We start from the raw sequence: 14881 nt of genomic DNA, 5'->3' as shown, positions 1-14881 counted from the left end.
GGCCTCGAGGGAGGCCCCAGCGAGGAAGCGCGGGAGCGCAGCACGCAGGCGCAGGGCTGATGGCCGAGCGGGCCGGCGGGGCGCCCGCCTAGGCCGGAGCAGCATCCGCCGCCATCCGCACGGTAGGGACGGCCCCGCCCTGCTGTGCCTGTCCGGCGGCGGGCTCTCGGCTGAGTGAGTGCCGTGTAAGCCGTCATTTGTGGGGTGGGAGCGGCCGTGAGCCCCTCGGGGCCCGGGCTGTGAGGCGGGCCGGGCCTGAGCCTGAGGCGGATCCTGGGGCCTGGTGTAGGGGAAGGCGGTTCGGGAGCGGAGGGCAGGTTCCATCGCTCCGGGGCCTGAAGGACGGAGGTTTCTATGCGGCCTGTTCGGCTTGTGCTCGTCCTGCGTTGTTCCCGAGGGAGGGAATCGCCGCCCCATGCTGCGGGGCTCAGGGAACAGCCGAGGAGTAACGGCACGGGAAGGTGTGCTATGGAACCATAGAGGGGTTTGGATCGGAAAGGGTTTCAGAGATCACCAGGTCCCCACTGTGCCACAGGCAGGGTTGGCAACCACTAAATCAGGCACTAGGTCAGACTGCCCGTCCAGCCTGGCTTTGAGCACCTCTAGGAGTTGGATATCCACAGCTAATCTGGGCAGCTGTGCCAGGGCCCTCAGGGAAAGATGTCAGCCAACACTTAACCTACATTTCTTTTAATTTAAAACAGTCCCCCACCGTCCTGTCACTGAGCCGGTCAGCAGTGGCTGTAAGCTCTAAATCTGATGAGAAGGATTCCCAGGCAAAAAAAAAAAAGGACCCGAGGAAACGGCCACAAGTTGTATCAGAGGAGGTTTAGTTTAGACATAAGAACTTTTTCTCTCAGATGGTGGTCAGGCATTGGAATGGCTGCCCAGGGAGGTGGTGGAGTCGCCGTCCCTGATAGTGTAGAAGAGGCGCCTGGGTGAAGAGCTGCGAGATCTGGTTTAGTGCTTGTGGTAGCAGTGGTGATGGGAGGGCGATTGGACTGAATGATCTTGCAGGTCGTTTCCAACCTTGCAGTTCAGTGATGCTATGATAAGGATTAAGGTTAGAACTGCAGATTAATGAGAGAGCATCAGTTCTGCTTTTGTACCACATGAATGATTCTGGCTGTACAAATACCTGTTGCAGATTCCGTGCCGCTACGAGAAAGTGAAGTGAATCCACTGTCACCATGTTCCTGTACAACCTCACATTACAGCGTGCCACGGGCATCAGCTATGCCATCCATGGCAACTTCTCAGGTAACTTTTTCTACCCTTTAACATTTTTTGGCCTAGGCTCTTTCAGAAACAGTAGAGAAGAAAAAGAATTTCTGTGGTGTTTGGTTGCTGCAGCTACTCTGCATCAATTTAGTTAAGTCTTTTACTTCTGGAGGTGTTTTATCGTTTGATCCCAAGTGTGCAACCTGAGCGATTGGTTCGTGTGGAAAGAGAGAATGTTTGGCTTGATTTCATGTGCAGATTTATTAAGAGGTAGGGAAACAAAGGGCACCTTGCTTGGTGCTTTGAGTTCTCTGACAACAGTAAACAAAAATCCCTTGGATGTTCTGTCACCCTGAATCTTCCACGTTGATAATATACAGAAAAATATTCTGTAATCTTTCTGGCGGTGTTTATCATAACTGCTTGTTCTGCTGTGTTGTTCCTCATTCCTTAGGAACCAAGCAACAAGAAATTGTTGTTTCCCGGGGCAAGATCTTGGAGTTGCTCCGCCCAGACCCCAACACAGGGAAGGTTCACACCTTGCTGACGGTGGAAGTGTTTGGGGTCATCCGCTCCCTCATGGCCTTCCGGCTGACAGGAGGAACCAAAGACTACATTGTTGTGGGCAGCGACTCAGGGCGCATTGTTATCCTGGAGTACCAGCCTTCCAAAAACGTGTTTGAGAAGATTCATCAGGAAACCTTTGGCAAGAGCGGATGTCGCAGGATTGTTCCAGGCCAGTACTTGGCCGTAGACCCGAAGGGCCGTGCTGTCATGATCAGTAAGTCGACCTAGAGGCTTGGTTTTTTGCTTGGTTTTAATTCCTGTCTTGGAGTTAATAGCAAGTTTCTGCCGGGTGTGTTTGAAGTACTTCTTCTCAGGCAGTTTGGTAGGCTGTGAGACTTGTCAAGGAGAATGCAGACTTTTGAAATAGTTCCTTGACGCTGATGGAATTGCACAAATTAAATTCTGATGTTGGGCCAAAGCAGTCTGGAAAGAAGCCAGCCAGCTTTGTGGTGAGCGGGCAGAACCCTGATGTGTGATGTCTGGGAGAAAAGTTAGGGCTGCAGCCATCCGTCTGTGGTGTGGTCAGCTCCTCCAGCCTGAAATGATGCTGTGAATTCATGTCTCTTCTCTGACGTGTAATGTGGAGACAACTAGATGAATCTCTGATCAGGCTTCATAGCTAGAAAGAACACTTTGGTAGTTTAAGCATTACCATGAGGCATCTTACTTACTTGGTTGGCTGACCAGCATTGCTAGCAGTTGTGTTTTTACAGCCAACGGGATGGCAAGCTTGTGGAGTGAGAATAAACATGAGTGCATGAACTTCCTTAGTTTGCTAAAGCTGTTTTTTTTTTTTTAACTTGTTCTTGTTTCCATGCAGTCCATCGTGTTTTGTGTTGTGGAACGTGGGTAGATCTGCCTGTAGCCATCATGGGCGGAATACTGGGCTAGTTGGAGCTAACCCAAAGAGTCAGAGTTAGTTTTCACAGCTGGATTTGTTGCTTGTAGTCTGAAATACTAAAAGTGAGGTGTTTGAAGATAATTGTTGGCACGGGGATAAGTAACCAATAGCAGATTTCAGCAGCAAAATAATGCTGACGTTCTGTTTTGAAGGTTTGTGATGGGATGCAGGTTTGACAGCTCTCATCACCAACTAATTGCTGCCCTTTTCTTGCAGGTGCTATTGAAAAGCAGAAGCTGGTGTATATCTTAAACAGAGATGCTGCAGCTCGGCTCACCATTTCCTCCCCACTGGAAGCCCACAAGGCCAATACCTTGGTGTACCACGTGGTGGGAGTCGATGTGGGGTTTGAAAACCCAATGTTTGCTTGTCTGGAAATGGATTACGAGGTGAGAAGACTTTGGTGACTTTTTGCTGTCTGCTGCACTTTGTTACTTCTCTTCTGTCCTGCTTCACCTGTCTGTGGAACCAGGGAGCGTTGTGTGCCTTTCCTGTCTGAGATGACTTTTATTTGTCTCGAGCTTACTTGCGTTCTTGTCTTACCTTTAGTCAGAGCTGGAAGGTCTCTTCTGTTTTGGTGATTCTTAACTTGTTGCTGCTGAACTGCACGTGTTTTCTTCCCCTGAACCTTTTGGAGCACCCTCAGCCAACTCTTTTGGGCTTCATTTTGATGGTGTTTAAAACTCTTTTTTGATATATTAGTTTTGCTTCTCCTTTTTTGAGAGACATCTTGGTGCTGTCAGTGAGTAGCACACGAAGAGCAAACCTTTTGCTGTTAAAATACTGCCTGAATTGTGACCAAGTTGTTTGCTTTGGACAGTGTACCTGTCAGCTGTCTGAATAAGCACCTAAAGAAAAGTGTCTGGTCTGTTGTTCCAGAGGTTAAAGCTGTACTCCAGGGCAAGCCTTCATGTTGTAATTTACACGTGCCCTGAAGTCTTATGTGTCAGAGAGGGTGGAGGTATGATTACTGGCTAGAGGCTGAAGGAAAACCACAGGCTGTGTTTGATGGCAGACATGGTTACTGTGCGGTAACAGGCTTGAGCTGATGAGGATCTTGCTCTGTGTAGACACTGCTGGGGATGTGAAGCTCCCACTGCTGCCATAGACTTCAGTGAAAGTGATCTCTGCATGTGTTTGAATTGCTGCTTCTCACTCGTGCCATTTCAGGTCTTAGAATGTTTTCACAGAACACACAGATGCCGTTGGTGGCTGGAATGAAGTGTTCATGTTTTGTGTTTTAGGAAGCAGACAACGATCCAACAGGAGAAGCAGCAGCCAACACACAACAGACCTTGACATTTTATGAGCTGGACTTGGGTTTGAATCACGTAGTTAGGAAATACAGCGAGCCTCTGGAAGAGCATGGCAACTTCCTTATAACAGGTACTGCCCACCTGGCTGCTCTCTCACTTTACTGTGGGTCTGTTTGGTTCCTTTTCTGGTGTTGCTATGCTTTAGGTGCTAGGAGCTGTTTGGTTAGCAGTTTGAGCCATTAGCATAAATTAATGGGTGAGCCAGGTCATGAGTAATGGTTCACGTGTGGAAATATGCAAAAATAGGAGATACAGCTGAGGTTTGCAAACTGCTCTGCATCTCTCTTGTGTCTGCCTTGGAGTCTCGTTGTTCAGAAACTAGATATGAAACAAAATTTAATATCTGGTGACAGATGCAAAAGAATGTAATTTGAGGTAATGCATAAGTGCTGTTCTACTCTTCTGAATGGGATTTGAGCAGCTGATGTGCATGCAAAAAGCCAGTAAATAAACATCTCTAAAGGCCCATCTACCAGGATTTGATACAAAGCTAACACTTTCAACTTGAGGAAGTGCTGATCTGCAGATGTCTCTCCAAGTGGAAAGAAGCTGAAAGCTAGGTATGCCTACTCTGTTGTTATATCATCTGCTGGCAGCTGTCAGGAACACTGGGCTGGATCTGCTTGCTCTGCTGCTGCTGCCCTTCAGTAGTGTGTTCCGTTATGCTGGGCTCCCAACAGGACCATTTTAATAAACATTCTTAGATGAAAGATGTGTCAGAAAAACATCTGCTATTATGACAGCAAGCAAACATGCCAGTCACTGACAAATTGCTGATGTGGTATTTTGGCTCAGCGTGGCTTTCTAGGTGAGAATGAAACATAAAGGATGAAACAAGCAATTTACTTGGAGATGTATGCTTTGTTTTTCTTTTTCCTGGTGCCTCAGTTCATTCTGCCCTGTTTTTATGCCCGCACGGAAAGCTGTATTCTTTCTCCTTAGAAAAAAATCATATATTCAGGGTGATGCAGAGCACTAAGAGCTATGCTGTTTGAAAGGACCAAAATAAATCCTTCATAAATAGTAGTTCAGATCTGTGGTAAGAGTTCTTCTCGTAGTGACGTTTCCTTGTTGTGTTTCAGTCCCTGGTGGTTCTGATGGACCCAGTGGGGTGCTGATCTGCTCAGAAAACTACATCACTTACAAAAACTTTGGTGACCAGCCGGATATCAGATGCCCAATTCCCAGGAGGCGGGTGAGCATTCTGGGATTCCTCCTTTACCTTTTTATAGGATTTCCTTTGTTGTTGCTGAGTAAATTTGCCACTATGGGGGAGGATTTAAAGCGATGAGAACAGGATTAAGAATCTGTTAACCTCCATCTGCCTTGATGGCTGCACGTGTCATCTGTGAGGGAAGATGGTGGTAGGCATGGCCTGATGTGATGAGTTGGTTTCATGTCTCTTCTCTGAGATTGACGCTGAAAATACTCCCAGGACTCTGATCGGGCACTTGGGGCAGTGCTGTCAGTGTAAGGTAGGCTGGCTTGAGGTATTGAGTCATGGCTGCTGTTGTGTATACAGGTGAATTCAACAGCTGCTCTGTTGCTTGTAAGGCTTCATTCTCCTCCTTCGCTGCCACAGATCATTATGTTCTCTGGCAGAGCTTTAAACACCTGGTGCTGAAAAACATCTGGTTGTGTTACTGCTGTGTTTGGTTTTGATGTTTGGGGGTTGTCTGGGTAAAAAAGAAGGGGAAAGCTTAGTCTCAGGGTCTTAGAAATGTATTTCCTTTTGGGGGAGAGAGGTGCTGGGTGTAATGGAGGAAGACTTCTCTGTGTGCTGTCAGTTCTCAGGCACCTGTGAAATGGAGATACTTCAGTCAGCAAAACCACATCTGTACAGGTCTTTTCCACCAATCGTTTCTGCTTGCTTTCTTGATAGAATGACTTGGATGACCCAGAGAGAGGTATGATTTTTGTCTGCTCTGCTACACACAAGACCAAATCCATGTTCTTCTTCCTGGCCCAAACAGAGCAGGGAGACATCTTCAAAATCACCCTGGAGACTGATGAGGACATGGTAAGCCATATTTGAAGAGTGACAGGAAACACACAGTTAGAGAGTTCTTAGTCCATAGCTTTGCCTGGTTCTCTGAAGTGATAAATACACAATATTTTGGGTTTAGCACACATTCTACGTTTTTTGTGACACTGTTATGCTCACAGCTGTAACTGCTGTTCCTCGTAGTGACAGCAGGGCGTGCAGAGTTCTGGTTTGCGTGCTGCAGTCGATCTTGATGTGAGTTCAGGAAACTAGCTTGGCACAGCCAGCTAGTCTGTAAGTTGAAATACCTAACTTAAACTGAAGTAGCTTGCTGCTGCTTACCCTAGTATTAAGCAATGAAAAGATTTCTGCTACACTGAATCAGGTGGCTTTTTTTTTTAAAGTCACACATGTACAGCTTTAGTGCCTTGCTAGTAAGTTCATGTCTTCCTCTGCTTTCAGGTCACTGAGATTCGACTGAAGTACTTTGACACCGTGCCCGTAGCTGCTGCCATGTGTGTGCTGAAGACAGGATTTCTCTTTGTGGCATCTGAGTTTGGAAACCAGTGAGTAAACAGTTTCACACCAGTGGTTTTCCCCTGGAACGCTTTGTGAGCACAGACTGACCCTTGACTTCACTAAAAGTAAAAAGACAGCATCTCAGTTTTAATGGGTAGAGTAATTCTTTGTTCACGTGGCATGACTGAAGAGGGGAATTTTCTTCTTGCTGATCCCAGATTAAATGTTGTAGTGCAGTGAACAAAAGATGATGTGTTTCTGCGGTTGGAAGAAGTGGGCGTTCCATTCTGGGTAGGATCAGTCACCTCCTGATGGTTCATTTGATCAATTTTGGTTGAACTTATACGTACAAGTGGACTACAGCATCTCTCAAAATGTAACTGCAGACTCAGGAGCTGGTAGGGCTTTTTATCAGTAGCTGTACGGTCCTTTTCTTAATAGAACTATTGTGGAGGACCTTCTTTTTTCCTATTCAGGGGTGTAGAGTACTCCAAAAAGTCTTCATGTGCCTTTGAGAGTGGCTTTGCAGCTGTGCGTTCACAGGAATGGAGGTTAATGCTCTCCTGCCTGCATCTGCAGAGTCAGCCAGCTGGGGGAGTTCCGACCAGTTTGCCAGAGTGAATCTGAACTCCTCTGCATAAAGCAGGCTTTTGAGGGAGGCACATTAATTTGAGGATCATTAAAGACAAGAAGTATATTGGTCTGTATTTCTGGAGTTCTTTTTTTCCTCTGAAGTTCAGCTTGATTGTTGTGCTGCTTAGGGTCGTAAAATGGAATGGGGTGTGGGGCTGAGAATAACAAGGTGAAGGTATGCCAATAAAATACTTGACTGGAGTTGTGGCTTTAGTCCTCAGCCTTGCTTGTGGCTTCACTTGTCAGTTAATGCTTTGGCTCCAACACTGGAGTGTCTCAAAGGCTCAGTGGTAAACAGAAAGCACTGAAACTCTGCCATACCTTGCCAGTGACAGCTACAAACAAGACCATGATTTTAGTTAGTTATTTTATTTAATGAGCATCTGATTCCCTTCTAATACTTTTTTTTTATTATTTTTTTTTTTCAATGAAGAAAATAACCCCTAGGGGCAAAATTTTAATAACTGTGTGATTTCCCTCCATCATGCTGAATGTTTGGCTGGGCTGTATTAGAGAAGACTGAATACACTCAGCACTGAACATGCTGTTTCTTTCACTTTGTGTCTCAAGTTATCTGTACCAGATAGCCCACCTGGGTGATGATGATGAGGAACCAGAGTTCTCTTCTGCCATGCCTCTGGAGGAAGGAGATACATTCTTTTTTCAGCCACGACCTCTCAAAAACCTGGTGCTGGTGGATGAATTGGACAGTTTGTCTCCTATTCTGTGTTGTCAGGTAGGTTGCTGTCAGCGAGCTCCCTTCTGTTCGTAGGGCCCTCTCACTTAGAGGAATTGATTACAGGTGCATGACTGGTTTTCCATGCTTTTGTGTGTGAGCAGAGTCAGCAAAGATGCGTTACCCCAAGTTTCCAGAAACATTGCATTGTAGTAAATGCTAATAGAAGAGCTGGTCTGCTGATTTCTTAGCCAGCTGCTTAAGACTCTCACTGGTCTGTTCTCTTCCTGTGGCTCAGTTTTGTTTTATCTGCTTCCATGCAGATAGCAGATCTTGCCAATGAGGACACACCCCAGCTGTATGTGGCCTGCGGTCGGGGGCCACGGTCATCTCTGAGGGTTCTAAGACATGGACTTGAGGTAAACCTTCCAGCATATTAGAAAAACAGCTTGAGGGGCAAGGAACGTAGGAGACAATCCAAGCAATAAGGGTGCTCTAATGAAGGGATTCTTCTTTTGCTACAGCCTGGAGGGAGAGTAACTTCCTAGGTTTGTGCCTTGGAAACAGAAGGACTGCTGTTTACTTGTGCAAGCTCAAAGGCTTTTTGCTTTATTGACTCTAAACCACCTGCGTTTTCTCTCTAATGCTTGAGTGTATTGAATTGGAACTTTCCCAATGTCTTTGTCAGCTGCTTCTGCTATCTGTTTGCTGGGGGTGGTTGACCTTGTTTTAAAGCTGCTCTTCTGGAGCTCTGATGTTGCAATATCACTGATGAATATATTCTACCCCCCTTGCACATCTGGCATTGAGGGGAGAGCATAGAGTGGGAAATTTGCTAGCTTTCCTGTCCAATTGTGGGAAAGCTTAAAAACTGCTGATTGTTTATGACAGTAGGACTGCAGCAAGCCTAAACATCCATTGTCAAAAGAACCTGGTTCCTGTTTTCTCTTAGGTATCTGAAATGGCCGTCTCAGAGCTGCCCGGTAACCCCAATGCTGTATGGACTGTGAGGAGACACGTTGAAGGTATGCAGTATTTTCCTGAAGCTGAAGGAAGGGGGTGTTTTGCAGCCACCTGTTGGCACTTTGGAGCCGCCCTCTGGTCCCCTGGAATCGTCCTGCTTCCCTTTGACAAAGAAACTGCTCACAGCTGCATCCATCCATCGCACAGTGTGCTGCATCAGCTGTGCCTTTACAGCCTGAAGCTGCTGAACTTCTCATTTCCCAGTTCCCAGGAAGGTTTTGCTCTGACATTCATAGGCAGTGATTATGCTTTTTATTGGAGCGTGCTTGCTATTCTTCATACGTGTTGACAACTGCAGTAATCAGCTCTTTGTGAGCGAGCGGGTAAAAATTATGGAAAAAACCCAGATAAATCAGCAGCAGTATCTGTTCTATTGCTTCCCTCCGTGCATATCTGTAAAGAAAACAGTCTGTTTGGAGTGGGACATACTGCCTGTTCAGAAACCCAGCAGGGTTTGGGTGCTGCTCTTTCCAGGAAGCTCTGTAACTGAAACTGGCAAAAGGCACTGGGTTGTGGGGCTGTTTGTTTGTTTTTTTTTTCCCTGATCTCAGATAATGAGTTTGCATTGTGAAAGGTGAGAGGAAACGTATTCCATTGTCCTGCCTTTCTGCTGGAGGTGAGAACAAGTCCTCAGAAATATCTAAAAAGCTTGAAATGAAATTGTCTAGGTGCTGTAAATCTCCATAATTATTTCTGAGGCAGTGCAAATCTTTCAAAGACTCGCTGTAGTTTTATGCACCGGGTGCAGAAATGCCAGATTGTTGCAGTGAAGACCTCAGCCTTCTGTGTTGATACGGTTTCTTGTTTTTTAAGCAGTCTTAGGGTAGTGTGTCTTCCAGGGATCCTGTAGCCCTGTGGAAATTTCAGACGTTGCTGTAGGATTTACCTTGTCGTTTGAGACCTGTCTTTGATTTCTGTACTGTTCTGAGATTCAAGTACTGCCTGAGCAGAAAGGAAAAAAGCTCTGAGCGGGAAGTTCCTGCATGTTCTCCAGAACTAAAAAGGAACAGAAGGAAAATATTTCCACAGTTCCTCTCCAAACCATGTGTTTTTGTTTAGAAGAGGCATTCCAGTGTGTTAGAGGCAAATCTATGCTCCAGTCCTGGTAAAGAAGTAGGTAACTTTCTTTTCTTATAAAAAATTGAGCCTTCTAACATCATTTCAGAATTTTACAACCTTTTCTGTTGGGGTTGCAGCGGATGACTGACTCTCAGGAGATAGAGGACCATTGCTAATCTCACTACCTCCTCTTTTTTCCTCCACCAAATTCTTAGAGTCTCAGCACGAGGATCTCAGCAATTTCAGAAGGACTGCAATTTGTTGCTGCTGTGACCTTAGTACTTCTTGTACAGGAAGTTCCATAAGACCAGTCACCAAGTTACAACTCTTTGAATTCACAGCCAACGTTGTGTATAATTAGAAAGACTGCAGGACCCCTTCAGACAGCTGTCTAACCCTGAAACTGCACAAGGCTGCTTTTTTGAGTTCTCAGCATCGAATTGCCTGGCTCCCTCTCCATGCCACAGCGTGCTCATGCTGCGAGGCCTCTGTAAGACACACACAAGCATGCAGCCTTCAAAGCAAACACTAACCCTGGCTGGTACGTGGTGATACACACTACCAATACCAAGCCTCTTTTTTTCTTCCACAGGTGGCTGGTGGTGGAGGTGCTGATCACCACAGGTGTGTACATACTGCTAGGGGTTGCTGAGCTGTCCCACAGGTTAACCACAGAGAATCCCAAAATCACGGGGTTGCTTCTATGCTAAGCTTTTCAGTAAATGAATTCTGAAAGCTGTCCTGTAGTTGGAGATGGTCGTGTTTGTTAGCTGAGGAGTACAAAGCAACTTCTGTTCCACCTCAGGATCTCCAAGGAACAAAATAATTGACTGTATCTCTGCAGAAAGCTCAGTTCTTGCTGAAGTCAATGGTGCACATTTCAAGGGTGCTTTCAGCTCCATTCCTAGACAGGATTGGCTCCCAGCCTCATAATTGGTTTTGATCCCCTCACAAGTGTGCGTGGAGCACCTGCAGGTATTGCTGGCACGGTTGCTCGTATGTGGCTGCCCATCAAACAAGAAGCATGTGGAATTTGGACCAGACCCTTTTTTGCAGTTGGATATGGAGGACTGCAAGCTGAGAGGGCTGTGTGCTTTGCAGTGGGATGGATGTAAGCTGAGTCCTAACAGTCTGTAGGCACTGCCTGATGTTTCTCGCACCAGAAGCGATGTGTGGTGAGTCACAGCTCCATGCAGTAGTAAACAGAAGCCTAGGGAGATGTGCTGTCATCCCATCAGTGTCTTTGAAGTGAGAATAATCCTGAACTTTGTCACTGCTCATCTATTTGTGCACTGAACCTGTCTTAACTAGTGGTGGCTGTGTTTGCATCGCTGCAAATCCAAGTGCTGCAGAGCATGAAAAACTTTTATCTCGGGTGTGGACTGGCTTCTCACAATGGAATTTTCATGGACTGACTCAAAATGAATTCATGACAAGTAGCAAAAAGGATGGTAGTGTAACGTTCGTGGGCTGAAATGTGGTGTTTATATAACTGATCCTGACGTGTGCATGAAGCTGCAGAAAACTCGTAATGAAGGCACAGGAGAATGAGTCCAGCTGTGGTTCTTCGGAGTCATTAAAATGTCTCTGTTGCTAGCTGAAAGGGAGCTAACTGGAGCAATTAGAGCAGTAATGAACATCTCTGAAGTCTGTGTCTGCACACAAAATAATGTCTTATCTGTTCAGAACTCTGGGCAGCCTGATGTTGTGCTTGGGATTGCAGAGAGCTAAGCAGATAGCTTTTCATATTAAAATAGATGGTTCTTTTTCTGACTGAGGATACTCAGTGTGCCCCGGGGATTTAGTCTTCTTAATTTCAACCAGGCAGTTTTCTAAAGCAAAAATTGCATTGTTTGTATCGGGATGAATGCATCTTATTCACTGACTTCATTCTGGTAAATCAAACCCTTTATTTCAAAAGCTCCAGCAGAGAGGCATTAAGCAACGCTACTGGACTTCGAGCAAAAATGCACTTGTCACTATTACTGCCACAGAATTAAAGACATGCTCTAATGTAACCAAACCAGTGAAAAGAAAGAGCTAGAAGTCTTAAGAGGTAAGAATGAGTTTCGTTTGGAGTAGGACTAAGGGAATCTGTTTCGCTTTCAAATGGGAGTTCTTTGTCCTGCTCCAAATCACGTGGCTGAGCCTCCAGCTGGGACGTGGCCGTTTAGCATGGGAATGGCAGCCTCCAGGGAAAAAGGAGTGGCTGTCAAGGAGTTTGGAAAGTGATGATGGTCTTTGAAATGGAATTTTTAGCACATCCTGTCTACGAGATATTTATGAATTAAAGGCCAGTGAACAGCTAGAATCTAGCTGAAGCAGTCAAGGAATTCTTGTAGGCTTTTGGTGTTGAAAAATGCATGCAAGATTTAGGGGAAGGTCTTATGTAGTGTGGAGAAAAAGGCTGTGTAAGAGCGCGCATCTTACTGAACTCTTAGCATCTGCTGATAATGTCAGAGGAATTCTTCTGTTAAGCCAAGTGTTGAAGTAGTTGGCCTTACTAATCAGTTTCAGTGTACAGGTTCAGGTCTCCTGTCCTGATTTCCTGGTGCAGACCTGCTCCTGTTGGTGCACTTCGGGAGCTCGTTGCGTTTTTTGGATTGTGATTGCTTAACAGAGCAGTAATGGAGTTTGTGCCACAGGGCAATGCTGGAATTGCTTTAGCTACACAAAGCTCCTCAGTCTGGTCAGAGCTGTGGCCTGTATACCAGATGTTGGAGAGACAAATGATGTTTTTTTTTTTTCACTCGCATATTTTCAGCTGTATGTAAGACCTCTGTTATAAATATGACACAGCAGATTTGGCAACACCTTCCTCTAAGCAGGGTGGGTAAGAAAACAATCTATTCCTGAAGCACTTGTTTCAATTATCCCAATTCAACTGATTGTTTTAAGGTGATACGTGTTAGTTGCTGGTATCCTGTATTCATCCCAATGAGGGCTCCCCGTTTGCTTGATGCACTTGGAGGTTCGTTAACCACCGTGAGCTAATCATGGTGACCCTGCTGAAGGGCCAGAACTGGGCAACTCTCTCTTAGCCTCACCTCCACTTATTCTCATGGTGCTGTGGTGCATAAGTTTGAGCTCTTGGGTTAAAATGGGGAATTCCTCCTGTTGAAGAAGTAGCACTTCCGTGGCAACAGCATCAGGAGTGAAGTAGCTGCTTCGAGACAGTTTTATTTCTCCGTTGAGACTCCTGGCTGCATTTCCCAGCAGACTTCGTTGTTCCCATTACTTTCGTTCTGTTCTAATGAGGCTCCACTCTCTCTCTTTCATGCCTCTCTCTTTTGGAGGAATGCAAATGGCAGTAGTGGACCAGAGCATGTCCTTTACCCTGTCCTTCTACCCGTTTCCCACAGAGTTTCCTTACTTCCATGTGAGCTGTTAAATCTATTTTTGTTAGCAGAGCTCTTTCACGTCCAAGCTACTGGACTCTCCCAAGCTGTCTCCTTTGAGAGAAGCCAGCACTGGAGATGGTAGCTACAATGCTGTTGTTAATTCCAGCAGAAGTGAAAGTCAACACTTGCTCTGTCTTTAAAAATGTAATTGCTTCTCATCCTGGAAATCCATATGGATGCTGTGTGAATGAGAGCTAGTTGAACTTCTGGGTGAGTGTAGAGCAGGCAGGCTAGCCCTGAGCTCCTCCGCTCTAGCTGTCTTCAGCCTTTTATTATGTGGATACAAACGAGAGATGTGGTCTTGCAAGCTCCTGTTCATAGCATCCATGATGTCGTTTCTGCAAATAGATTCCATCTGTTTCGGTTTACTGGAGTTGAGTTTCATTCGACTTTGCTGGCTGTTAAATCTGGATTCATTTTCTTGTGTGAGGCGGGGCAAGTGTCTCAGAGGCTTTAGACCCCGTGCTGTCCTTGAAAGAAAGAAAAAAAGAAAAAGGAGTAGGCAGGAGGTTGCTCACCAGATTCCAGATCATGATGAACTCACTGTGTATCTGCGTCGCCGTTCGATCCCCCGGCCCAGCCTTGCTCCTGTTGCTTGGAGTCGAGCAGCAGGCGGCTTTTGCACAGGGTGTCCTAGGACGAACTTGCACAATATTGCCAGCAGATGTAATTATCACAGGAATTCTGCTGAAGAGCAGCTGCTAGACATTCATCAGACTGTTAATGTCGTTGGGAGGCCTTACATTTGTTTAATCAGCAGCCTTTTTTTTTTGTTTTTGTTTTTTCCCCCCGTCTCACTTGACCAGATGAGTTTGATGCCTATATCATTGTGTCCTTCGTCAACGCCACCCTGGTGCTGTCTATCGGAGAGACTGTAGAAGAAGTGACTGACTCTGGATTCCTGGGTACTACACCCACCTTGTCCTGCTCTCTTCTGGGGGATGATGCCTTAGTACAGGTAATGGGAAGCTGCTTCTGGCACGTCTGCAGATGTTTGCCAGTGGCTGCTTGCTGCACGGTTGTGCTCTCTGCAGTAGTGCCTGTCATGTCAAAAGGTGTGGATTGGTAGAAGACGACACTTGATCTTGCCCTTTTCTATCCTGTTAGTTAAACTGGACCAGCTGAAAATGCTCTGAGCTCCCTCAGAATGCACTCGGTAGTTCTTCACTGTAGTTCAAAGACAAAACGCTTCCAGCTGGCAAGTGGCTTTGTCCTAGTTCATTCTGTTGCATTGCTAATCAGTCAGCGCTGCCAAGAGTGATGCTCGCTTTTGGCTTTTGTGTCAGAATCCAAGTGAAAGTTGGGAAGGGGTGGTGAATACAGCAGTGAATGTGACCTTTTTCCTTTCAGGTGTACCCAGATGGCATCCGGCACATCCGAGCAGATAAGAGGGTGAACGAATGGAAGACACCAGGGAAGAAAACAATTGTGAAATGTGCTGTGAACCAGAGACAAGTAGTGATAGCACTGACTGGAGGAGAGCTGGTTTATTTTGAGATGGACCCGGTACGTGCACTGATGTTGTGAAAGAATTCACAACAGGTATTGGGGCAGATACTGATGCTCCATCAAAGCTGCAGA

The 14881-nt window shown here is 46.0% G+C and overlaps 1 protein-coding gene, 1 long non-coding RNA gene and 1 other non-coding gene across 6 annotated transcripts in view; all 3 read left to right on the top strand.

Moving 5' to 3' along the window:
- Positions 1-11: 11 nt before the first annotated feature.
- SF3B3 (splicing factor 3b subunit 3) overlaps positions 12-14881 on the top strand; it is a 28271-nt gene continuing 13401 nt past the window's right edge. The window contains exons 1-13 of one of the 4 annotated variants that reach the window (XM_052685237.1): positions 12-122; positions 1148-1260; positions 1676-2002; positions 2906-3078; positions 3934-4075; positions 5088-5200; positions 5888-6025; positions 6452-6555; positions 7712-7877; positions 8141-8236; positions 8770-8842; positions 14107-14258; positions 14651-14806. In XM_052685237.1, coding sequence (XP_052541197.1) covers positions 1191-1260; positions 1676-2002; positions 2906-3078; positions 3934-4075; positions 5088-5200; positions 5888-6025; positions 6452-6555; positions 7712-7877; positions 8141-8236; positions 8770-8842; positions 14107-14258; positions 14651-14806 — 1710 coding nt within the window. In that variant the 5' untranslated portion in view covers positions 12-122; positions 1148-1190. Of the gene's footprint in view, positions 186-441; positions 462-1147; positions 1261-1675; positions 2003-2905; positions 3079-3933; positions 4076-5087; positions 5201-5887; positions 6026-6451; positions 6556-7711; positions 7878-8140; positions 8237-8769; positions 8843-14106; positions 14259-14650; positions 14807-14881 lie in introns of those variants that run through there. The other 3 variants (XM_052685236.1, XM_052685239.1, XM_052685240.1) reach the window with 3 other exon arrangements.
- LOC128082859 (small nucleolar RNA SNORD111) lies at positions 2321-2402 on the top strand. The gene has a single exon (XR_008207880.1). It is a non-coding gene; the product is annotated as a small nucleolar RNA SNORD111 (small nucleolar RNA).
- LOC128081761 (uncharacterized) lies at positions 8849-14100 on the top strand. The gene is made up of 3 exons (XR_008207389.1): positions 8849-9456; positions 10492-10523; positions 11821-14100. It is a non-coding gene; the product is annotated as an uncharacterized LOC128081761 (long non-coding RNA).

The sequence above is a fragment of the Tympanuchus pallidicinctus genome, unplaced genomic scaffold (genome assembly GCF_026119805.1).
Source record: "Tympanuchus pallidicinctus isolate F22 unplaced genomic scaffold, pur_lepc_1.0 scaffold22, whole genome shotgun sequence".
Taxonomy (NCBI): domain Eukaryota; kingdom Metazoa; phylum Chordata; class Aves; order Galliformes; family Phasianidae; genus Tympanuchus; species Tympanuchus pallidicinctus.
This window is presented reverse-complemented; position numbering and strand designations above follow the sequence as displayed.